At 40.0% G+C, this 25,703-nt stretch overlaps 2 protein-coding genes across 2 annotated transcripts in view; one reads left to right on the forward strand and one right to left on the reverse strand.

The window, feature by feature from the left end:
• The window catches only part of LOC308076418 (uncharacterized protein), a 218,203-nt gene that overhangs the window by 89,162 nt on the left and 103,338 nt on the right, over positions 1 to 25,703 (forward strand). The gene's annotated exons all lie outside the window — the stretch shown is intronic.
• On the reverse strand, positions 14,389 to 21,449 carry LOC308076096 (uncharacterized protein). Its single transcript, XM_080416207.1, has 4 exons — positions 21,405 to 21,449; positions 16,722 to 19,146; positions 16,430 to 16,547; positions 14,389 to 15,001 (listed from the first exon to the last, which is right to left on the reverse strand). The coding sequence occupies exons 2-4, from the start codon at positions 19,069 to 19,071 to the stop codon at positions 14,785 to 14,787; spliced, it is 2,685 nt and encodes an 894-aa protein (XP_080272333.1). The 5' UTR covers positions 19,072 to 19,146; positions 21,405 to 21,449; the 3' UTR covers positions 14,389 to 14,784.

Consider the following 25,703-nt stretch of genomic DNA (forward strand, 5'->3'; position numbering starts at 1 on the left):
TCTAATAGGGCAATGTTAAAAGGTTGGCATTTGTTCCTCAATGTAGTGCGAATGTGCGTGCAAATCACCGCAATCGGATACTGCGTTCATGATTTGAGGCATTTTGTTAAAAACGGGCTACTCCTGCCAACTTTAGATGTCAATCTTAGCCAATCAGGATGGATTATGAAAACAGAACAGAATGACAGAACCGTCTTGATCACATGACTATAGAGATAGTGTTTACCGATTTGCGTGAAAATTGGTTAACATCTGAAGGAGTAATATCAAAAAAATCGTTTTACATTAGTCGGCCTCCTGGTGGCACTATAAATGGCATTATGTGAAAAATGCAGGGAAAAGGCTTTTCCTTGGCCTCTAGGGAGCGTGCATACAAAGTTTTACACAGGTAAAAACACTAATCTGGCTGTTATAGCGCCACCATCAGGCTGTTTTGAACATTTTCAAGTGGCATTTCTTTCTCGGCCTAGTGGGAATGTGTGTGCAACATTTCACGGAAATCGCAAGGTGTGTTCAAAACGGAGCACTCCTGCAAACTTTGGAAGACAATCTTAGCGAATCGGGATGGAATATGAAAAATCTGAAAGATCGGTTTTGTTTAATGACTATAGAGATACTGTGTACCGATTTGCGTGATGTTTGGACAAAATCTACTATCAAGAAATGTGTTTTACAAAAATCTGCCTCCTGGTGGCGCTATAACAGGTCCATGTGAGAAATTCGGGGCAGAGGTTCTGCTCTGGCACCCAGGGAGTGTGTGTGCACAGTTCGCTGCCATCAAGCCAACGGTGCCGGAGATTAGCTGTACACAGACAGAATGACGGACACACAGACACACATTCGGACGGACGGAGAGGGTGCAAAAAATGGTCTCGGCCATGCCTTTTGGCCTGGCGGAGACATTAAAATCAGTCAGTTTAATAATGAGACACAATCCACCCTACTAATAGACCAAAAGTATTATAGGATAAAGCAGTGGGTTTCAACCTTTTCAGCGACCCCCAAAATAATAATTTTGAGTTTTTGTTAAATTAATGTGCTTAGACTTATGGCAGAGTGACCAATACAGAGACACTTAAGTGTAAAGAAGGAGAGACAGTGACACGCACACACACTCTCATACACAGGCACGATAGTTAAGTGAGTATAAATACAGTCCATTGCATACACAGATCAAAGACTCACCACCAAACCCCCACCCAATTTTTTTATATCAAGGAGGGTGACTACACAATTAATTTGACTAGTACCCTTTATCAGTCCCAGCCAGACAGGAACATACCAGGTATTAATCAGATGGAGTATTATTTGGAGAAAGATGGAGTATTGAGAGACCAAACAGAGAGATTTTTACACGGCCCTACATCTATGCTGCCCAAGGCCACTGAACGACCCCAGGATACACAACAATTTTGATTTTGATTTTGATAGTAATGTTGGGGGACGTAATCTGATCGTAGCGATCTCCCTGGCAGCTTTAGGCACATTAAATATAGGCTGTGTTGCCCTTCGCACATGGCAAGTGATAAGAGAGCAGATACAGAAGAATCCCAATACACACCACAGAAACATTATATTGCCACCTGGGCCCCCATGCTGAACTTGACGAAGAACACCCCTGCACGATATCTACGCCCCGACTTTCGACCTCAAGGAGGGTACGGATCTGACTGGCGCTTGGGGGTTGGGGCCCCTGTGTATAATACAGGGGGCTCCGGTCTCAGGCCCCAGGAGGGTATGGACCCGGGGGCTCGGGAGTGGGACCTCCGTCTCTTAGCTCATTCAGTGCCAAGTACATTCGTTAATGGCGCTGGATGGGTTGGGGGGGGGGGGGGGGGGCTAGTCTTGGGCTCTGTCGGAACCTCCTCCTCCGGGCTCGGAAAAGTGACCACACTGTAAAAAAAATAAAGTTGAGAAAACTTACAATTTTAAGGCAACAAACTTCAGCAAACTTTTAAGTTAAACAATCAAACTTAAATGTTTAGGTTTTGCTTGAGTTTGTTGAACTTTCAATTCTCAGTTGGCCTAACTTATAATTTTATATTGTATCAACTTTGAAGAGTTTGTTGAACTTTAAATTCTCAGTTGGCCTAACTTATAATTGTATATTGTATCAACTTTGAAGAGTTTGTTGAACTTTCAATTCTTAGTTGGCCTAACTTATAATTGTATATTGTATCAACTTTGAAGAGTTTGTTGAACTTTAAATTCTCAGTTGGCCTAACTTATAATTGTATATTGTATCAACTTTGAAGAGTTTGTTGAACTTTCAATTCTTAGTTGGCCTAACTTATAATTTTACATTGTATCAACTTTGAACCCTTACTTATGTAACTCAAACTTTTACGTTTTGCTTGAGTTTGTTCAACTTTCAATTCTTAGTTCCCCTTACTTATAATTTCATATTGTATCAACATTAAATTATACCATCTGTCAACTTTAATAATAATAATAACAACAACAACAATACTATTAATAATAATAATAATGATGATGGTGATGATGGTAATGGTGATGATGATGATGATGATGATGATGATGATGATGGTAATAACATAAACAGTTACGTCCAATACGTCAAATAAATAATTACAAATGCAACATGTATATTCAAACCTTTTTTTAATTATCAAAAAACACACAGATCCTCCTGTCCAATTAAATGGGAACTGCTGAGATCCATAACTGTACGTCTTAGTTCAAAACTAATACTAGTTGGGGTGCCACAAAACTCGACTGAAATCTGGAAGAAAATCAATCATCGATCAAAATGATACAATATAATTTGTGACCTTAAAATCTAATTTCTATCCAAAACTTGAATGGCAACTTCTGTTTGATGTGAAGAGAGCACACTGCAGTTATAGAAGAGCCACATATACCAGAAGGGTTCACAACAACTTGGGTTTCCTGGGGTTACCTAAAACCACCAGGATTAGACCGATATTAAAAGAAAATCACATCGATGAGGATTGGAAGTATTGTGACACCCATATATACTAGCATGCATCACATATTGAACACTAAATGCGATGAGGTAACATTTTGGGAGATCAAGCGGGTAGAAATAAAATTGCATACAGAACTAGTTATCCAAAACTATTAATCTAACAAAAACCTCTAACATGGCTTCTTAGATTCAGAACTTACATTTACATACATGTTACATTGACATTTACATACATATACATGTCCCTGAACTTTCAATGTCAAAATTAGCAGCAAAATCATGTGTCATCATATCATCAATGTACACATACTCACTAAGGTGGAGGATAAATCTAAGGGAGCCATCCCTTAAAAAAAGCAGTTAGAGGTAGGTAAGACTTTGTGAGTTGCTCATTAACATGGTGTTGGCTGGACAACTTTGAGAGGTTTGAATTTGAGTAAAAAATAGTGAATATGTTAGAATAAGTAGTAAGGAAGTTAGCCACGTTAGGGTGACAGATTGAGAGAGCAGAGAAGATGGGGAGAAAAAAGGAGATAAGAGAGAAAAGGGGAAAGGGTAGAGAAAAGAGAGAACTTGAGATAAAGAACAGAAAAAGCAGAGAGCGAATAGAGTACCATTTGTTAAATGTGCTTGATTCACTGAAGTAGTTTGTTTTGTAAGGATCTGACCCTTGCTGAGAGATCAGTTTCAAGTCCCATTAAAACCTTCTGAATTGTTTCAAATGTGTACCTCAGCTGTTTTGGGTACTGGAGGTTTAGAGCATAGATCAGCCCAAAGAGGTAAGCCACCGCCGTTGGTAGGTCAGGGAGGTCTTGAAGGACAATGTGTTCTTCAACGATAACAGCAACGTTCTGGACTCTGGGCGAAGGAGCTGAACTATCGTCCTCCAACACGGTTAGGATACCCACAATGATGCCCTGTGTCTGCTCCTCCTCTGGGTCAGTTTCCTTGTGATGACAAACAGGAAATGGTCAACACATCAACTGCAAGCTATTTGTCATTAAAATGCTATGGCTCACACAAAGCTATTACTCTAAAATGATTCAAAATATTGCATAAACAATCATTTCCCATTGTATGTGTTTGACATATTAAACATTTCCATCTACACCAAAAATGCACCCCCCATATTATACAGTATATAATGACACCAATTACACCAGAACGAGGACAGTGGGGAAAAAGTCAAAATCAAGTACAGCATAAATAAAATCAAATAAGAGTTTTTTATTAATGTTTAGGCGATGTATACACGATGTTTAGGCGATGTTTACACGATGTTTAGGCGATGTATACACGATGTTTAGGCGATGTTTACACGATGTTTACACTATGTTTAGGCGATGTTTACACGATGTTTAAGCGATGTATACACGATGTTTAGGCGATGTATACACAATGTTTAGGCGATGTTCACACGATGTTTACACGATGTTTAGGCGATGTATACACGATGTTTAGGCGATGTACACACGATGTTTAGGCGATGTTCACACGATGTTTACACGATGTTTAGGCGATGTATACACGATGTTTAGGCGATGTTCACACGATGTTTACACGATGTTTACACGATGTTTAGGCGATGTATACACGATGTTTAGGCGATGTATACACGATGTTTAGGCGATGTTCACACGATGTTTACACGATGTTTAGGCAATGTATACACGATGTTTAGGTGATGTACACACTATGTTTAGGCGATGTTCACACAATGTTTACACGATGTTTAGGCGATGTATACACGATGTTTAGGCGATGTTCACACGATGTTTAGGCGATGTTCACACGATGTTTACACGATGTTTAGGCGATGTATACACGATGTTTAGGCGATGTTCACACGATGTTTACACGATGTTTAGGCGATGTATACACGATGTTTAGGCGATGTTCACACGATGTTTAGGCGATGTATACACGATGTTTAGGCGATGTTCACACGATGTTCACACGATGTTTAGGCGATGTTCACACGATGTTTAGGCGATGTTCACACGATGTTTAGGCAATGTATACACGATGTTTAGGCGATGTTCACACGATGTTTAGGCGATGTATACACGATATTTAGGCGATGTATACACGATGTTTAGGCAATGTATACACGATGTTTACACGATGTTTACACGATGTTTAGGCGATGTATACACGATGTTTAGGCGATGTATACACGATGTTTAGGCGATGTTCACACGATGTTCACACGATGTTTAGGCGATGTTCACACGATGTTTAGGCGATGTTCACACGATGTTTACACGATGTTTAGGCAATGTATACACGATGTTTAGGCGATGTACACACTATGTTTCGGCGATGTTCACACGATGTTTACACGATGTTTAGGCGATGTATACACGATGTTTAGGCGATGTTCACACGATGTTTAGGCGATGTTCACACGATGTTTACACGATGTTTAGGCGATGTATACACGATGTTTAGGCGATGTTCACACGATGTTTACACGATGTTTAGGCGATGTATACACGATGTTCACACGATGTTTAGGCGATGTATACACGATGTTTAGGCGATGTTCACACGATGTTTAGGCGATGTTCACACGATGTTTAGGCGATGTTCACACGATGTTTAGGCAATGTATACACGATGTTTAGGCGATGTTCACACAATGTTTAGGCGATGTATACACGATGTTTAGGCGATGTATACACAATGTTTAGGCGATGTATACACGATGTTTACACGATGTTTACACGATGTTTAGGCGATGTATACACGATGTTTAGGCGATGTATACACGATGTTTAGGCGATGTTCACACGATGTTTAGGCGATGTTCACACGATGTTTAGGCGATGTTCACACGATGTTTAGGCGATGTATACACGATGTTTAGGCGATGTATACACGATGTATACACGATGTTTAGGCGATGTATACACGATGTTTAGGCGATGTATACACGATGTTTAGGCGATGTTCACACGATGTTCACACGATGTTTAGGCGATGTTCACACGATGTTTAGGCGATGTATACACGATGTTTAGGCGATGTTCACACGATGTTTACACGATGTTCACACGATGTTTACACGATGTTTAGGCGATGTATACACGATGTTTAGGCGATGTTCACACGATGTTTAGGCGATGGGTGTATTTTATTAATATGTTTAATAAAAGTATAATAAGCCACTCACAAGACAGGTCCTGAACAGATGCAAGGGACCAGATTCTCGGAGATACAAGGGAAGTCCCTTCAAGGCCGCAGTCTGCCGATGTGCTGTGATGTTAGATGTCTGGAACACACACACACACACACACACACACACACACACACACACACACGTAAATTGCATGTAGAAAGCTCTGAGTAAATATGAAAACATGCTGCCCATGGGAAACTGATATGGTACAACAATTTGGGTTAAACCTATTGAGTACACACCTTAAAAGGAATATCAGCAGATTATACTACTGTATAGCATGATTTAATGTTGTTGTTTTCTTCTGCATTCAATGACCTGTTTTGTAGTTTTATAATTTATGTCCATAATGTCTAGAGAAATGGTATTAAGTCTGAAATTTACCTCATTATCCAGCATTTCCAGCAGTCGATCCATCTCAGGTGGAAAAGCTGTGCTTCTGGCCCGATACATTCTAAGGAGCCCTGGAGTGTGCTGACTAATGGCTGCTCTGAAGTCATCCATTAGGTTCTTGTTGGTGATCCGATGAAACTCTTCCATGATCTGTTGAAAACATTTAGAACCACTTTAAATCTTCAATACAAAGTCAAACACAGCATCCCAATATGCATGTTATCAACAGATGTAAGACTAGAGATTCTTATTTTTCAAAGATTAAATCAGTAACACAACATAACATTCTTTGCTCAGCTGCTTACCTCTGACTGGGAAAACAGAGCAGGCCACCGCTCCTGAACCTCTGACACCATGGGCTGCATCTCCACTATCTCCCTGCGCCTCAGGGAGAAAGTCAGTTCCATCTGTTGCTTTATGAGTGCAACATTTTTATTCTTCTTCTTAAACTCCTCAACCATGGCCAGTCTTTCGTCCTCCAGCGAGTCATCAGTATGGTTATCTGGATGGTCAGGGACATGGTTTATCTCCCCTCTCTTTGGTCTCTTCAAGGAAGGACCTGCACCATCACCTTCATTGCTCCTTCTTTTGCGGTTAATGTTGACCTCAGCACAGCCTGCCTTACGTAGCTTGGACCTGTAATTCAAAAATTTGTTTTTTAGGCTTGATATCCATGCATCATACCCTGTTTCACCACTCGGTTCTCGTAGGCAGGGGTGTTTAGTGATGAGAGCAGAAGCAATAGACTCAGTCTGGTCTAGTGAAGGATAGGCTTTTACTTCAAACACTGCTTTTCCAATCTTGTCCAAAATGTCAATCTTCATGTCTCTTGTCAGGATGATAGCTTTCTTGGTCTTCTCATATGCCTCATTGCCTTTGCGTAACTTCAATTCCACATCATAGGAGAAGTCTGGAATGGGGAAAGGGGAAGGCCACTCGGACACACTTCGCATATAATTCCTGATAAAAGCTGAGGGACTCTGGGGTGACTCTGTGGAGGGTAAACTGGCTGTGTCCAGGGAAGACGAAGAGTCTGATTCTTGCAGGGCAACTTGTACCGGTGGCTCATCCCAAAGAATGTGCAAGATGACACGTTCAGGTGGCAATTCTTGGATATCAAACAGATTACAGGGAATGTTATCAAAGGCTGGGTCCTCAAACTGTAGTGTAAAGCTTCCTTGAAGTTGAAGTTTTTCACGAAGAATGCCTTGCAAATCTTCAACTGATTCAGGTACTTGAGGAAGCACCACTTTACGTGACATCTTTGGGGAGATTTTCACCAGCAGTAATAAACCCTGAGTTAGATGAGAAAAAAGGGGAAAAGAAGACAATTTCCAGAAGATAAAATTAATAAACAAGGCAGTAAGGAGTTTCAGTGAGTCTGCAGGAATCAAAGTTCAATTCAATGTTTTTAAAGATCTTTTTAAAAATAAATATTATATAAATGTACGACCTATTTTTGAACTAATCGTGTTGTGAGATTTTTGTTGATGTTATCAAATGGGGGTCCACAGGGAGGCCATATTATATATGTCCTGGTACAGTCAGCTCCACAAATATTAGTGGACCCGCAGAGACCCTAGATTTTGTCAGTACTACCTGCAATAAGTCAGAAATGTGCTTCTTCATATACTATTTTAAATGATTAAGTGGTCGTGGTTCAACAGTTTGGAAGAGCATTTAAATATAAGCATCTGATTTGAATGGAAGAAAGAAAATATATGTTTTTCCGATGAAGTGTAATCCATTATCAATTACTTACCATTTTGTGTCCCTTCAATGGAGAAGGCACGCTTTTGGAGTCACCAGCACCTTCCCTCCCACTGTGTATGCAGTCAATGGATGATAGCTGTTGAGAGCCTCAGGATCCAGAATCTTGGTGTCTGCATAGATGCTCTCCACAAGCTCATAGGACCTAAAATGTTCCAGGTACAGAGAAGTGAGCTTTTTTGCCAACAAAGGCCACTTGTACAGGGTTAACTACTATGGTTACTATTTTGTAGAATTCTGGGGGCCCACAAAAGTGTCCAGCTGATATAATCATGTTCCTTTGCATATTGGGTCCCATGCAAACAAATGTCTTTAGAGAGGGACACAGTTTCAAGGTGTGGATACTGAAAAGACTTTGGCTATCAAAATGGCATCCCATCATCTCCTGATGTTTTGAGGACAGTGTGAGAAGAATATTCTTAAAGTTGTATTAATTGTATTAATATTCTTAAAGCCTTTGGTTTATTCACCTTCTCTGCGTGAAATCTCTGAGGGAGATCTTGAGGACGATGTGTTGACATATTTAACATTTCCATCTCCACCAAAAATGCACCCCCCATATTATACAGTATATGACACTAATTACACCAGAACGAGGACATTGGGGGGAAAATTCTAAATCAAGTACAGCATAAATAAAATCAAAGAAACATGGAGTCTATGTTTAATAAAAGTATAATAAGCCACTCACAAGACAGGTCCTGAACAGCTTCTGATGACAGTCTCTGGGATACAAGGGATGTCTGGAACACACACACACAAAATATAATGACAAAATAAGGGATGTCTGGAACACACACACAATATAATTACAAAATAAAATAAAGCTAATGAAAAAAGTTATTGAAAGGACATGGCCCCCTCACGCATTAGAAGGACAATAACAGTCACCAGAACCAAGGAAGGGTGTTTTCAAAGAATACATCAAAATTGAGTTTGAAGTTACAATGGGTTTGTATAGGAAGGGGGCGTGTCTGATCAAATGAATATCAAATATCTAAATACTGAATCAAGCAACTTAAAAACTGTCTGGGGTGCTATCAAAAGCCAGAGTACACATTAAAATGACCCCAAACATGTTTGAAAGTGAAAAATCCCCTTTTCACCCTCCCTTTTTGTACAGACCTATCCTTTTATGTTTTAGCAGTACCAAAACTAGTCTGGAAGTACAATTGGGGAAACTGTTACCTTAATGAGCGGACTAGGAAATACAATATTGGCTAAATATCAAATATGAATTCAACATTTCATTTTTTTTAGGTTAGAGCACTTCCTCTTGAACCAGATACTTTAAGAATTCAACCCCCATATGATGCTAGACAGTAAATTCCTTTACATAATTTATCCATGTGTAACCAAATGGACCCTTACAGGAACATTTGGTTCATTTTGTACACTCTAAGGGTTAAATTAACACTGATGATCTTAAATTAACACTCAGGATTAGTGTTACATATCACATTCTTAATGTTAACTGATGATGTATGTACAATGCATGATTATTAATTGACTTCAGTGTTGCATCTGGTGAAACGGTATTTATGCTCCATGTTGAGCTGAAAATAGCCGATCTACAAGCTACTAAGTTATAACTTTGTGGATGATCATGTGCCACAAGTGAGCTTGAAGGTCGTCTATTTTCGGCCCTCAACACCACCATACGACGAAGTATAAACCACGCTTGCTAACTCACGTTATATTCCAGTCAGTCATATGACGTTGGTTTGCCTGCGTCACGACTGTCATGGATGAACTTCAACCTGGTGTTTGCACTTTCTCCATTACAACCCGTACATCTACATAAACGTTCAAATTTCAAATATAAAGTGCTTAACTCATGGCCACGGATGTGACAATTGTGTATGGATCCTCAAAAGTACCCGTATCTTCCGTATTGTTCAATAACAATAAATTTAATCCAATCGGTGGCCATTTTCTCACAGAGTTATAATGTATTAGAGTGCAATACATCTCCCAACCGATAGGGTCACATAGTTGAAAGCATGGCAAAAAAAACGGAGAAATTGGCCACCGATCGGATTAAAATGCTTTTTATTGAACAATATGTAATATACGGGTACTTCTGAGAACCCGTAGATAATTGTAACATCCGTGGCCATGGGGTAATCACTTTATATTTGAAATATGAATGGTTATGTAGATGTACAGGTTGTACATGGAGAAATTGCAAACACCAGGTTGAAGTACATCCATTCATGACAAATCATGTATCACGGCTAATCGATCCGTGCAAAAGTGCACAACAAAATCCAACGCATGCATGGTTTTTATTCCATGATACATACAGGTCTAAATCAAACCAAATGTGTCTATTTTGGACATTTTCAGTTAAATTAAGACTGATAATAGTAGTACAGTGTCCATGTCCATATGGATCAGTTGAAAAACGCATTGAGATGCAGACAGACAGTTTGCTCAATGTTACAGGATTATAGGATTGTCTCTTTACCATAGAAGATTATTACAGTTACATTTGAGCATAAATCGACATAAAACGTTATTTTTCACTGAACCTGGTGCACTGTTTGTCTCCACCGTGGCCTCTCTGTCATGTTGTCCGCTCTGTGGTGTGTGTGTGGGGGGGGGGAGAGAGTGTGGGGACTAGCCTGCATCATTCATCTCTCTTTAACTGTCGGTAATGCCTGCCTAACTTATTAATGTATTTATCACACCATAAATAGTGACACCATTTTTTAACTTAAATGAAAAGTAGGTTCAAACTTACAGTGAAAGGGATTCAGCTGCTCCAGACAGAGATGTGCATTCAGCTCCAGAGAATAAAATGCAGAATGTGGGCGGAGTTCTTCAATTAACAGAAAGTTGGTATTTGCGCCTTTTTTCAACAAGGACTCATGAGTTAGCAGAACATTTTCTCCTTGTACTGACTCCAAACTGAAACAAGTTACTTTGTAAAACTCACAAAGTGATGTTGCAACATACAACTGGTTAGGTTTGTTGGTCTGACTTAAGTTTTTGCCTCAATGTTAATAATGTATAGTTTAATGTCTTAACAACTTAAAATGACATTTTAGGCCAACATTTTTAAGTTGGTTTTTTTACGGTGCACCTCAACCAGAGGAATTGGAGAAGAAACCAAAAATGCACACAGATAACAAGATTAATAAAAAAAATAATAATAATATGTATATATATATATATATATATTACACATGTTAGAATAGTTGCTTGTAAAGGAAAACTCAGTGGGAATGCCCCACTGAGGGACCCTAAGTTTAGCAATGCGATATGGAATCAAATGATGTAATTGTCCCCAATAAGAGCTCATGTCCAGATGGTAGGTTTGGGACTGCCCCAGCCTAGTTCAGAGTTTCCCCTTCAAAGAAAAGGGTTTTCCTCGGCTCACATGACTCAAAAAGAAAAAAATGGGACCCGATGTTTTTTAAACATGCAATATGTTATGCTAAATGATAATTGCTATAAAGTACTGTTTAGATTTTAATCTTGTGTTGTTGTGGGTACTAAATTCGTACCCAAGGAGGGGTTGATGGTCCATTGTGGAACCTTGGGCCGTCAACCTATACTTTATAGAGTGTGGAGCACAGTAGCTGTGCTCCAGTAAGAAGGAAGGCCTTGATAGCCACAGCGTTGATATACTGAATGTAATAGATAAGAACTTCAGAATTCTCCAGGCGCTCAACCGAACGCTTGTTTGCATGCAGACTTTGATGTGGAGCGATTTGCCTTCGTGATATATCAGGTCGTATTGTTTTAATATCATTAATTTGCTGTTCTTTTATTCACATAGTATAGAGGGAATCTCCCTTGTTTGTCAATAAAGATGCCTTGCGCATGTAAAAGGTACTTTCTGTGTATGTCGTCTATAAACTGGACTTTAGGGTTTTATTGAACCAAGAGTGACAGGTCTGCCACGGCACATCAGTACTCAACTTAACTAGCTGTCATAGCAAGATTTTCTTTAATTTTATTGTTATTTAAACTTATAGCTGTGTTTCTCATCCTATCCTATCCCCCATCCCCACAACAATATATATATATAATTAGTAATATCAGGAATATCATTTTTTAGATATTAATATTTAACAACAAGCCAGATTTATAGTTAGTGTCATGCACAAAAAAAATTGCATATCTACAAGCAGCACAATAGCTTGTAAGACATTTTTGGTGACAGACGGGTACCGGAGCCGGAGGGGCATGCATTTCCAACGGGCATCAGCCTAATGACACCAAATCAAAAATACAAATCATTGAGGTGGATGATTTTATGTAACTAATCTTGTCATTGTAAGCTCAGCATACACATACATACATACTGTGAAGCAAGGACCCAGGCCTTTTGGCCTGGCAAAAAGCCTATTGTTAAAGACATCTGTCAAGTCTACCAAATTCATGCAGTTTTAACATAATTCAGCATGTCTCAAGTTTCAATTAAATTGTCCAAAGCGTGGCTCTTGGTTCAATTTATGGAAGTCAGTAAGGCCCTCTTGCAAAAAATGCTGCCCACCCTGTTCTATACTCATCAAATAATGCAGTTCTACCATATCTACCATCCTACTTATCTATGTACCATCCGTCCTTATCTACCTACAGTATGTAGCTTTCGTTTTCTGCTTGTACTCAATAAATGTTACAGAATGTGTTTGAACATTCTTGGCTAGATCACTGTATTGTTAACCAAATGAACCCGTTCATCCATATTCTGGGTTGAGCACTCTGCAAAAATAGCAGATCTACCAGCTCACAACGTGGCACATTGCGAGTGTGAAGTGTTTTGAACTTGTAGAATGCTATTTTCGGCAAAAAGATTTGGTCTAGATGGAAATACCACCGGACATAGTATAGAGCCCTGGGGGACCCCGTCAGATAAGAATATGGGTTTACCGGTAAGTGATTAAAAGACAAGAGTTTGAAATGCAGCTTGTGGACTTTTCCAGGCATATTGATATCAATTTGCACATTTAAATGGCTTGTATTAGAGTAATACGGTATTGTTGTAAAGCTGCTGAGTGACTTTCAAAATGGTTACCCATACCTACCAACTTGAAACTATCTTAGAGTGTTTATTCAATATTAATGGCAGTGAATAACATTTGTTTCGTCTGGTGTCATAAATGAATGGCATATTTTATGCTTTGTCCTGCAAACAGTTTCACAAGGCAAGGCAAGTTTATTTGTGAAGCACATTTCAACAACAAGGCAATTCAATGTGCTTTACACAAAACATCAAGCAAAGGAAACACATTATAAAATGACACTAGGATACAATAAAAACAAAAGAAGTAAAAAATTACAAATACAATTACAGTGCAGAATTGAAAGAAAAAAGGTCTTTAGCTGTGATTTAAAAGAACTAAGAGTGGCAGCAGAGAAGACCTGTAGTTTTCTGGGAGTTTGTTCCAGATGAAAAAAAACTAAATGATGCTTCTCCAAGCTTAGTTCTAATTCTATGACAGAAAGCTGATCCTTTCTCAGGTGACCTGAGAGATCTGGATGGTTCATGATATCGCACAAGACCAAGCTTTCAAAGCTTTGTAGACCAAAAGTAGTATTTTGAAATCAATTCTTTGACACAGGGAGCCAGTGTAGGGATTTAAGAACTGGAGTGATACGTACGGTCCTAGAAGATGTGACCCCTCCCCAGGGAAGGATCTGCAACATCAAGCAGCAGTGTGTGAGGTGTCCTAGGCTGCAAAAAGAGGCCTGCTTTGGGCCTACAGTATATGGCATGCAATCACTAACTAGCCCATTGCTTGGCATGGATCCCAATTTACAGAACATGATTGATTAATTGAAATGTCCTTATAAATGGGGAACGTGACAAAACAAGAATCCGTTAATGTGTTGGGACCAAATAGAACGATCCCAGACTTGTTTTCATCAGAGCTTTGATTGATTGATTGATTGATTGAATATTTTATGAACAAGTTTGTTAACAGTACAGGTAGTACAATCAAAGGTTATGCTAAATATTATAAAACAAAGAGCCACAGGGGCTTTTTTCCATTGTGGCCCATTGTACTCAATTCATTAGTACATGTATACATACAATAAAATATAAAATACATATCGGTAAAAAAACCTCAGTAGCATCAAAAGGTAAATGTACAGAGAAAGGAGGGGTGGGAGGGAGAGGATGCTACAACCAAAGTGTTGAAAGGTGTTAAACTAATCCCAATTGTATTTTAAGGTCAGCCATTCTTTTAGTTTAGTTTTGAGTTTGGGTAGGGAGTCAAATATTTAATGTGTTTTGGTAGGGCATTCAACATTTTGGTGGCAACATAGTAAAATACATTCCCCCCCAAGTTTGAGCCAAATTTTGGGGAAACTAGGTCAGATGAGCTCCCTCTGGTGTTATGCCCATGGCTATCACTCACTCTAGAGAAGTAGTTTGACGGGTATCTGGCCACTTCTTATCAGTAAACCATTTGGGTCATTTACCACAAAATATTCCATCATTTGTAACAATGTATGTATACAGATACATATATTATTCATTCAAACCCAGATCATTGTGAGGTGTGTCCAGAGCTCTGCGTAGGTTCTGCCAGAACAGTCCAGGGTGCTGTCCAGCCTGGGACCAGCTCAGGTAGGTGTGTCTCTTCACCAGCCTCCTCATGTGATAGTAGGGAGACAACTGGTGGGCTGGAATGTCCTCCAGAAACACCAGGATCAATACGTCCTCCTGTTCATCAAACAGACGGTAGCTGCACACAGGAGACCAGAGGACATTAACACTCAGTCAAGTTTAATTTACATTAAGTAACTCACTATTAACAGTAAGTGACACTTTATTTACGGTATGACAAAATACTACTACTACAAAAAAAGAAAAATGTATTTTCTGTAAATAATGCTTTATTTACAGTAAACTAAGTTTATAGTGTGACACTGCCACATACTGTAGATGTCTGCAAGGGTATATTTTCTGCCCATGTATTGCTATTGAATGACTCATAACATACTTGGTGTAACAAAGGGAATGTAATGGTCAAAAGGATAGTTGAATATTTAACACCTAAAGGTAGTGTACGGGAAATGGTGTTGTTTTGTTTTGATGAACTCATCCATTCATTCTCTCTCTCTGTTGTCAGGGTTCATTTCACAGGGGGCGCTGTGGGGGGAAAAGCAGCACATTCCAGGAAGTGATAGCTGGTAGGAAGGTTCCAGGAAGGTAGGCTGTGGGGGTTCCATTTTGGGCATGAAAGAGTGTTGTGTTTTGACGAAGAGACTCTTTAAACTAAAGCCTACACTTTAATCCAAATCAGAACTTTAAACCATTCATATAAGGGAAGGTTTGTCAAAATGAAGAGGATATTCTGATGGTGGGTATCATCAGCAAACACATTCTCAGAAACAGAAAACACACATTCAGTGAATGTTCAATTCCTCTGTAATGCAAGGCACCAAATCACAAACAATGTGACAAAATACCCTGGATTGTAAGGAGACATAATCATTGTGATGGAGCCTCTACCCTCCTCCAGCTCTAATACGGGTGTGATCCACCACAGTGTTTTATATTTGATTACAGCACCCTTATCTTTTGTTCGTCTTTACATTGTTCTACATCCACAGCAGTTCATTAAAGCAATAAGCCACAAGAGGCTGTGCTTTACCCTGGAAATAAGAAGTGAGGCCCGTCACGGAGCTGAGTGCTTCAGACCCTGTAAACCACAGCCTTTCAGACCCTCTTACAGCTGTTCTAACATCACAGCAAACTACAGCCTTGCGTGGCTTATTGCTTTTCTAAAATGGTTACCAAATATGGCAACATGAAAATCATAGACGTATCCTAATTCCAGTTATAGGATTTAATTGTTTAACCATTTTTAATAATGTCAGTAACCGGCAGTTTACGATATCGGAAGGTGGAGGGAGAGGTTAGGGGAGATGGGATAAAGCTGTTGATTGGTTGCTGTTATTCATAATAATACATTCATATTGTATTATTATTATTATTATTATTATGCGTATTGATTACTATTATGATTCTATGCAATACAAAATAATACAAAGTAATGAAAGTCAATCCGGCCTTATACACAAATTGTGCTGCCTCTTTCATGTGTGTAAATGTAGCCCTAATTTTTTCATGGATTTGCAGTGAAACATCAGAGAAATGGCGCCCCCACCTGGCCATCTGGATCTCTCTAGAGCACCATTCACTCTCCAGGTAATGATGGCTGATCACACAGATGGTCTTTCTGCTGCCATAGATGGCATCTGTAATGTTCTCTATGATGGGTGCACCTGGAAACAGACCACAAAAACATTACAAGGATAGATAGTATTACATACTGTAATAATAATTCCACTAAAGACAACACAGTTTTTCAGACAGAGAGAGGTGCTTACAAATTGTTGACAGAAAGAGACAGACATATTTAGATGAATACAGTATTAGAGACAGAGAGAGGTTTGTACCTGGTAGGAAGTCTCGGTGGTGCAGACAGAGTCTCCAGCCCTGCTCTCCCTCCAGCACTGGTAGCATTTCTCTGTAAACCCAGAGCTCATCGTGAACGTTGTAGGAGATGAAGGCATCGTAGCGCTGAGGAGACGCTCTCTTTCTTTCCTTGGCATCATAAAGGAAGGCCAGGAAGAGGTAGTAGGCATAGAGAAGATGCAACCTCAGGAAGTGGTAGGTGAAGGATGTGAGCAGAGTTAGCACAATCACACAAGTGGAGGAAATGAAGCAGATGAAGCTAGCGTCCACCCAACAGGACTGATAGTCAAAGTCAAGAACCCTGGTTCCCTTTTTAGCCAGAGGAAAGCCACAAGTGTAGCGGTGAGCGTCAACTACCTGTGTTTGGTTGTTGTTCTGCATCCACTGCTGAAAGTCAGCATTAGAACAATCACAAGCTAAAGGGTTGTCATTCATTTTAATATACCTGAGAGCAGGGAGAAAACTGAACACGGAGACATTGATCACCGTCAACTCATTCTGGCTCAGGTCCAGCCAGAAGAGTCTAGTCAGATTGGCTTGTGCCAGGAAATCCAGGGACGTCAGATTACAGTTTATTAAGGAAAGAGTCTTCAGCTGTGGTGCATATTTAAATGAGTTATCTGGGTCTAGTAGTAAACCATAAATATTCAAACTTTCTAATTGTTTTATATCTGAGAGCATGTCCCATGGACCATAGTTTTGTGGACTAAATTGTATTTTTAAGCTCTTCAGGCTCCTCAGTAAGGTGCTTTTGTTTTGCCATTGTAACTCATGGGGAGATGAAGGTGTCATTTTGAAGTATATGTTATTAAAATGTAGACTAAGTGTTTCAAGTTCATCTAGTCCGTCCAAATAGTTGTTTTCCCATGGATTCCGGAGACAGAATACCATGTCTAAGTTTTTGAGCGATTTCAGACCAATGAATTCCCCTTCGCTGAGCTTGTAGAAGATATTCCCATTTAAATCCAATAATTCTAGTTGATGTAGGCCAGTCTTGAATGTGTGGCTAAACTTCCTAATAAAATTGTGAGTCAGATTTAGAACCTTTAACTCATTCAGATGTTTAAAAACACACGGTTGGAGTTTAGTTATGCGATTGTAATCTAGATGAAGGTGTGCGAGTCTGGTTAAATGTAAGAAGTCTGAGCACTTTAAATCATGAATACTATTATTACGTAAGTTTAGGATTTGAAGCCTGGAGAGATGCTTAACATCGTGTGGCACTGTGGAAAGGTTGTTGTAGGCTAGGTTCAAGTGACTCAGTTGCTTCATTTGTTTTATCGAATGCTTAGACAGTTCAGTCAGGTCATTAAATGATAGATCCAGGTTGGTAAGTTGAGTACAAGGTGACAGTATTTTACTTAGTTTGGCTTTGAATCTACCCTGCAGGATGAGTGTCCTCAGTGTGGATATTTTGCAGACCACATTTAAGAGATGTCTGTCTATCCACACACCCTCCAATCTCAGCTGTAGGTACTCCATTGAATCAAGGCCCCGTAGAGCCTTTCTGATGGTGTTAAAAGACATAATAGAACCAGTCAAATACACTGTGGTTATATTCCTTAGAAAATATTTATCTGGTATGTCCCACTCCCATCCAGTAAGATTGCAACATAATGACAGGTCGATTGTCTTAAGATGCGGAAATAAATCTGTTGTGATGCTGAACTTTTCTATCGAACCTGAACTAATTCTCAACTCCCTGAGCTCAGAGGACATTTTTAATGGCAGATCTTTTGACTGAAAAGACTCTAACTCATCAATTGAGATGTTCAGCACCTGTAAGTGTGGTAGTCGTAAGACAGGGATAATATATGTCATTTGATTGCACTCCAGACTTAGTTCCTGTAAGCTGGTGAGTGACTGGAAGGCAGCAGGGTTGATGAATTGGATATTGTTAAAATCCAAGCATAGTATCAAGAGGTTAGACAGTCCCTGAAACATATTGTCTGTCAGTGTTGTCAGTTTGTTATTGTTCATATAGAGCTTTTTAAGTTGCACCAAACGGACAAAAGCCCCGTCATCTACATGAGTTATTGAATTAACACTCAGATCCAAATCTTTGAGATTTGACAGATTGTAAAAATCGGTCCCGTTTATCTTTTGGATCTTATTGCCCCTTATTCTTAATGATATAACGTCTATAGGAATGTCCTCTGGTATGCTATCGAGATTACGTTGTTCACAATCCACTGAAACACCAGCAGTGACATTGTCAGAGTAAAGAATAGTGCAGTCTTTCAGGAAGTAAGCCAGTATGGGACTAAGATGAAGCGTGAACGACAGAAATAAGAAGGAGAAGCATTGCCAGCTTCCTGTCTGTAGCATCATGGCTGTCTTCAGGGTCAACTGTCAGGTACATTTGGTGGAGTAATTCTGCTGTGGACACTGTTCAGCATTGATGATCTAAAGAGGATACAACAGTAAAACATTTGATCTATTATATTCTCAGTCTATATTCCTCATGTCTCATGTTCCCTTTAACGGACATCATGTATGTAAAGCATCATGTGTGGACAGACTTGTCCCATGCCATTGTCATCTGGGACTTACCTACAATAACTTAAAAAGGTGTAAAAATGTTGGACATTCAAATTGAAACTGTCAAATGAAGTTGTACACTGAGAAAAGGTCGTAGAGAACTCTGTCAACTTCTCAATTTAGCCTCTTTCACTTCACTGACGGCCATGAATCATTAACTTACGTTTCATTCTTACCAAATAACAAATCAAATATAAACCATGTCATTGTCTTTATACTCTTCACACTTTATGATGATAGTATCTGTTTTCTTATTATTAATTAATTACACACACTCCATGGATGCCATGCAGAGCAGAACCTCTGCCTCAAATTTTTCACATGGGCCTGTCATAGCGCCACCAGGAGGCCGATTTGTGCAAAACACAAGTTTTTGACAGTACTCCTACAGATTGTGTCCAAACATCACGCAAATCGGTAGAGGCCAAGGAAAAACCTTTGCCCTATACTTTTACATCTGCCATTTATAGCGCCACCAGGAGGCCGACTTATGTAAAACACATTTTGTCTCCGCCAGGCCGAAGGCATGGCGAGAGAGTATGTTTTAACCCCTGTCCGTGTGTCCGTCCGTCCGTGTGTCCCGTTTGTCTGCGAGCAGCTAATCTCCAGCACCGTTGGCCCGGTCGCTGCGAAACTGTGCACACACACTCCCTGGATGCCAATTTAGAACCTCTGCCCCAAATTGTTCACATGGGCCTGTTATAGCGCCACCAGGAGGCCGATTTGTGCAAAACCTATGGTTTTATATTACTCGTACAGATTTTATCCAAACGTCATGCAAATCGGTACACAGTAACTCTGTCCTGTCCTGTGATCACCATGGATCTGTCCGATTTTTCATATTCCCTCCTGATTAGCTAAGGTTGTCTTCCAAAGTTTGCAGGATTGCTCCGTTTTGAACAAAATGCCTCAAATCATGAAAGCAGCTTGTGATTTCCGTGAAATTTCACAGGCACCACTAGGCCGAGGAAATCAGCCTCAAATCAGCCTCATGGTGGCGCTATAACAGGCCGATTTGCGTGTTTAACTATAACTTCACCGATCTGCATCTAACTTTGCACGCACACTCCCTAGAGGCCAAGGAAAAACATCTGCCCTGCATTTTTCACTTTTGCCTTTTATAGCACCACCACTTATGTAAAACACATGTTTTGACATTAAGCCTTCAGATTTTATCCAAATTTCACGCACATCGGTACACATGATCTCTATAGTCATGTGATCAAGATGGATCTGTTTGATTTTTCATATTCCATCCTCATTGGCTAACATTGACATCTAAAGTTTGCAGGAGTGGCCCGTTTTCAACAAAATGCCCCTATCATGAACGCAGCGTCCGATTGCGGTGGAACTTTGCACCCAGATTCGCACTACGTTGAAGAACAAATGCCACCCTTTTAACATTGCCCTATTATAGCGCCACCAGGAGGCCGATTTTTGCAACACTTTTCTTTTTTATATTACTCCTACACATTTGGTCCAAACATCATGTAAATCGGTACACATTATCTCTGGAGTCCAGCAAGATGCTTCCGTCCGCTTTTTTATATTCCATCCTGATTGGCGAATTCCAAACATTGCTGGCCCACACTAACCTTCCTGACCTGGCGGAGACGTGTGCTCTGAGGAGTACTTTTTCTAGTTAGATATTAATCCTTCAGATTTTATCCAGATTTCACGCAAATCGGTACACATGATCTCTATAGTCATAAAGACCAGGGGTTTTCAACTGGTGGTCTGTGGACCACTGGTGGTCCGTGGAGGTATTGCATGCCTACTAGGGTAATACTACAGTTATTTTTTATTACGTTGTGGCTTTTAAATTCTTGCAGTGTTTTTCCACAGTGTTTCAATATGAATGGCAGTGAATTACGAGATCTAAGATAAGATAAGACCTTTATTGATCCTACGGGGGAAATTCAGGTGCCAAAGACCTGGATACATTTAGCCTACAGTATATACACACAAAGAATGTCAAGAGCTAGTAGTAAAAACTTTGACTGGTTCAGCTCTTTAACCTAGAAAAGACATCATCCCTATTATATACAGTATACGATATAACACAGAAAAGTCACAATGAACAGTTCTTTCCAGGATGAAGGAATAGGAGTATTGAACCCTACCTGAAATCCTAAACGTCAGTGACAGCCATCCTTCCAGTGTTTTACTCAGACAGGAGTGAAGTCCATTTGACCACAGCTTAGCTGACACCTCGGAAATAACATGGGGTGACGAGTATTGAAAGAGGAAGCACCCTAGAAATGCAGAAATGCTTCACTTTAGTGGAACTAGGACAGCAAGTAGCCTATCAATTTAGTGTTCTCGTGCAGTGTAGGGAACTGTCACTAAACACCAAGGTAATAAACCGCAGCCAATGAAGACAGAGTTGAAGAAAGATTTGACCATTTACTGTTGCTCTTCCTCATTAACATGATATAATAACATAATAAAACAATACAAACATTCAGTACATGTGTTCTTAATTGACAGCATTGCAAACATTTCACAGTAAAAAGAAACCAGGTGAGAAGCTAAAGCACATACACACTTCAAAGTAATCAGCAAGATGACATACACCTGTGCACTGCAGACAGCAGCAGATGGCTGCAAAAATAAGCCTGCTTTGGGCCTATAAATCAGTGGTTCTCAAACTTTTTCTTGTCAAGGATCCGCCAAATGACATGTATTTGGCCGCAGACCCCCATCTGATAAATATTTTGTGCCAGGGACATTGATTTGAGTTTAAAATGTTCACTTTCAAAATGTATTTATTCAAAGATTTGCACACATTTTCATGATTTTTCAAAAATAATAGATCTACAAGTATGAGCTTGTACAGTGTATCTGCTATTTTTGAATAGCCAAAGTATAAAATAAAGTGGTATAATGATTGCGATGCTATATTAACTAATTTAGCTGGGGACCCAGTGGAACCCCCCGAAGGACCCCTGGGGGTCCCCGGACCCCACTTTAAGAACCGATGCTATAAATAACACATAAATAATCACTATAGCCTATTGCTTGGCATGGATCTCAATTTACAGTACATGATTGATGTATACGTACTGTAGATTCATTGAAATGTCCTTACACATTGTGACAAATAAACAATCAATAAATGTAGGAGGCTTGGTTTCCATTGTGGCCCATTGTACTCAATTCATCAGTAATTCATAGGATACAGTACATACTGTAAACAATACAATACAATACATATCAGTAAAAAAAAACTCGTAGCTAGTAGCATCAACAGGTATATTTACAGATAAAGGAGGGGTGGGGGCGGGGGGCCGAGGATGCTACTACCAAAGTGTTCAAAGGTGTTAAACTGATCCCAATTGTATTTTAAGGTAAGCCATTTTTTAGGTTAGTTTTGAGTTTGGGGATGGATTGGAAAAACTTTATGCCTTTTGGTAGGGCATTCCATGTTTTGGTGGCAGTACAGTAGAATGCATTTTCCCCATGTTCGAGCCGAATTTTGGGGGAACGAGGTCAGATGAGCTCCCCCTGGTGTTATGTCCATGGCTATCACTCACTCTGGAGAAGTAGTTTGACAGGTATCTGGGCACTAAACCCCAGATACCTGTCTGGGGTTTAGTCGAGGGATATAATTTTTATCCCTCGATTTTGTAACCCGGTGCCAATTTGCTAAGTGATCCTGGGCACTACACTCCCCCCACTAGCCTAGGGAGGCCAGGGCCGAGCTCATGCCTCCTTCAATGCATGAGAGCCAACTGACCTTCTTGTTACCTGACAGGGGGGAGTTTCCCTGGTTAGACGTAGCACGTGGAAGGAACACGTTATTCCAACCAGTTCCCTTCCCCTCCATCAGGCGCCCCGGCTGACCAGGGGGAGGCAGTATAGTGACCAGGATTACTACATGTTTTTGTGAGGGTATTAACTACCCTAGGAGACACGGGGAGAACATGCAAACTCCACACAGAGTAGGCCCTTTCGCCAACCCCACCTAGGGTATGGGCGCTGATGACGCGGAGGAGAAGACTCCCCCCCCAGCGCCCACAGCGTCCCCGGCGGGAATCGAACCCAGGACCTTCTAGCTGTGAGGCGACAGCGCTACCGACTGCGCCAAAGACATCGCCTGCTTGTCGAGGTCGGAGCGCTAAAATATCAACGTTCGGCCAATCAAAGAAAAGCACACGCACTGGGAGGACGGGATCGACTCCTGCCCGAGCCAACTTTGTTCAACTGTGCTCTGCTTGCTTGTAGCATATATACTGTACATATAATGTAACATACTCTTGTATTCATTGCATCTGTCATTCTAGACTTACAATTGATGAGATGATCAACGCATTAATAATTACCACGAGCCTCCGAGGGCACGTTGAGCCACGAGTTCAACGATGCTTGTAGGCAGCCAATAATGCAACATTAACATTAACCTGATCAAAGCAGACAAGAGCTTTTACTGGCTGACTTAATGTTCCTGCATGGTTTCTTTCCGACATACAGCTACACATTGTCCAATTTTCTATTAAGTGTATAGCCTACATTATATTTTGGCTATATGTGATAAGAAGAAGAAGTGTAATAAAATTGTAGAGTGTGATTGTGGACGCTTTCCCGTGTTGTTCAAACGTCTTAATAAAGTGTGCGCACGAGATCCTTATGTTATTCCCACAATGACATCCTTATGAGAGCCTATACTCACCTTTACGCACGGTGGATTTACTTGGATTATGCGATATAATAGCCTGTGCAACAGTGTGCGTCCATCCTATTCTTTATTATGGTGAACGAATTGATGCTAATATTATAATACTAATAATTATTATTATCGTTTTGTCCTTGTTGGTGTAGGCTACAGTTGGCTCTGGTTGCAATGGATACAGTAGCTGTCGGGCCGGGCGCACAACGGGCCGGGCTCTCTCTCTCTCTCTCTCTCTCTCTCTCTCTCTCTCTCTCTCTCTCTCTCTCTGCTAATTCTCAACGAAAATCTGTGATTCTAATTTTCCTATGATCACCAGAAGTGAGAGTGTCAATTCCTTGATCAAATGTGTTTTTTTTCAAAGGCAATCAAAGGCTACAGCTTATGGAGCCAACATCGGTATAGTGTCCGGCGTCTCAGAATGAGTTTTCACCACAACATTGCTCAGGAAATAAACAATGGATTACAATAACATAACATTCCCTATAATCAGTAACATGTAGGTGATACCTATGTCTATCAAATATGGTTTTATTGAAAGGCAATCAAAGGCTAGATCAAGCTTAGAAAGCAAACATCGGGTACTATCCGACGCTACGGCAAAGTTTATTTTCATACAATAGGCCTATAGATTACATTATTTCAATATAATAAAAGTAAATAGAAAAACAACATTTCTACAACAAAAAAAGAGAGATAAACTGGTCTATATCACATGGATTTGGCGGACCCCCTAGTAACTACGAGGACCCCCTAGGGCCTAGGGGTCCCGGACCCCCGTTTTTACATCATATCAGACGGCAATTTATTTTGTTAACTCTGTCTTGCCTGTCTAAGTGACTCTATAGGTATAGCCTACATTATATTTTGCTTAATATAATGTTGACACTATGACAAACTCTTGTTTCCCCTAACCTAACTAATGTAACTGTAATAAATAGCCGACATTTTGCAATCGTGTCATTATTATTACAGTTATTATTGCTAGTAATCAGTGGTGGAAAAAGTACTCAAACTTTTTACTTAAGTAAAAGTATCAATACCGCAATACAGAAATACTCTATTACAAGTAAATGAAGACCGCATGGCTACTTAAAATTCACGAGGATATGCAAATGAGCCATGCGGTCTTACTTAGCCTACCACAAACAGCAGATCGCATGACGAGTTGTCAGCTTGTAGATCGGCTATTTTCAGTGAATGTACCCCCCGGATGCTGGTTATAGTGAAAAAAAAAGAGAAAAAAAAGAGAGAAAATCTCAAATAGATTTGGCGGACCCCCTGTACTGTAGTAACTATGAGGACCCCCTTATGAAGACCCCTGTTCTAGGTTAACATATGCTATGGTTTAGAACAGTTTTAAACCATAGCATGTTACCCTAATATATTGTTGATACCCTAACTCATAAACTCTTTTAGTTATGTAGTGATAGCCTACATCATTGAGAGCTTATAGATTTGCTATTTTCAAATGGCTGAAATGTATATAGGGCTGAAGTGGTTAATGTATGTTCTGTAATAATAATCCAAATCTACAACTTAACTTAAGTTTTCAAATAATTGTAGTGGAGTACAAGTATAATATTTGCCTCTGAGATCAGATTTAGTGGAGACTGGAGTAGAAGTAAAAGTACTGAAAATTGGAAATACTTGGAAAACAAACGCCAGTCATGGATCATATGACGGTCGTCTGTCGGTCATGGATGAACTTCAACCTGGTGTTTGCACTTTCTCCCTTTTTGCTCCATACATC

This window comes from Gymnoscopelus braueri (genome assembly GCF_963280865.1).
Source record: "Gymnoscopelus braueri genome assembly, chromosome: 20".
In the NCBI taxonomy this organism is placed as follows: domain Eukaryota; kingdom Metazoa; phylum Chordata; class Actinopteri; order Myctophiformes; family Myctophidae; genus Gymnoscopelus; species Gymnoscopelus braueri.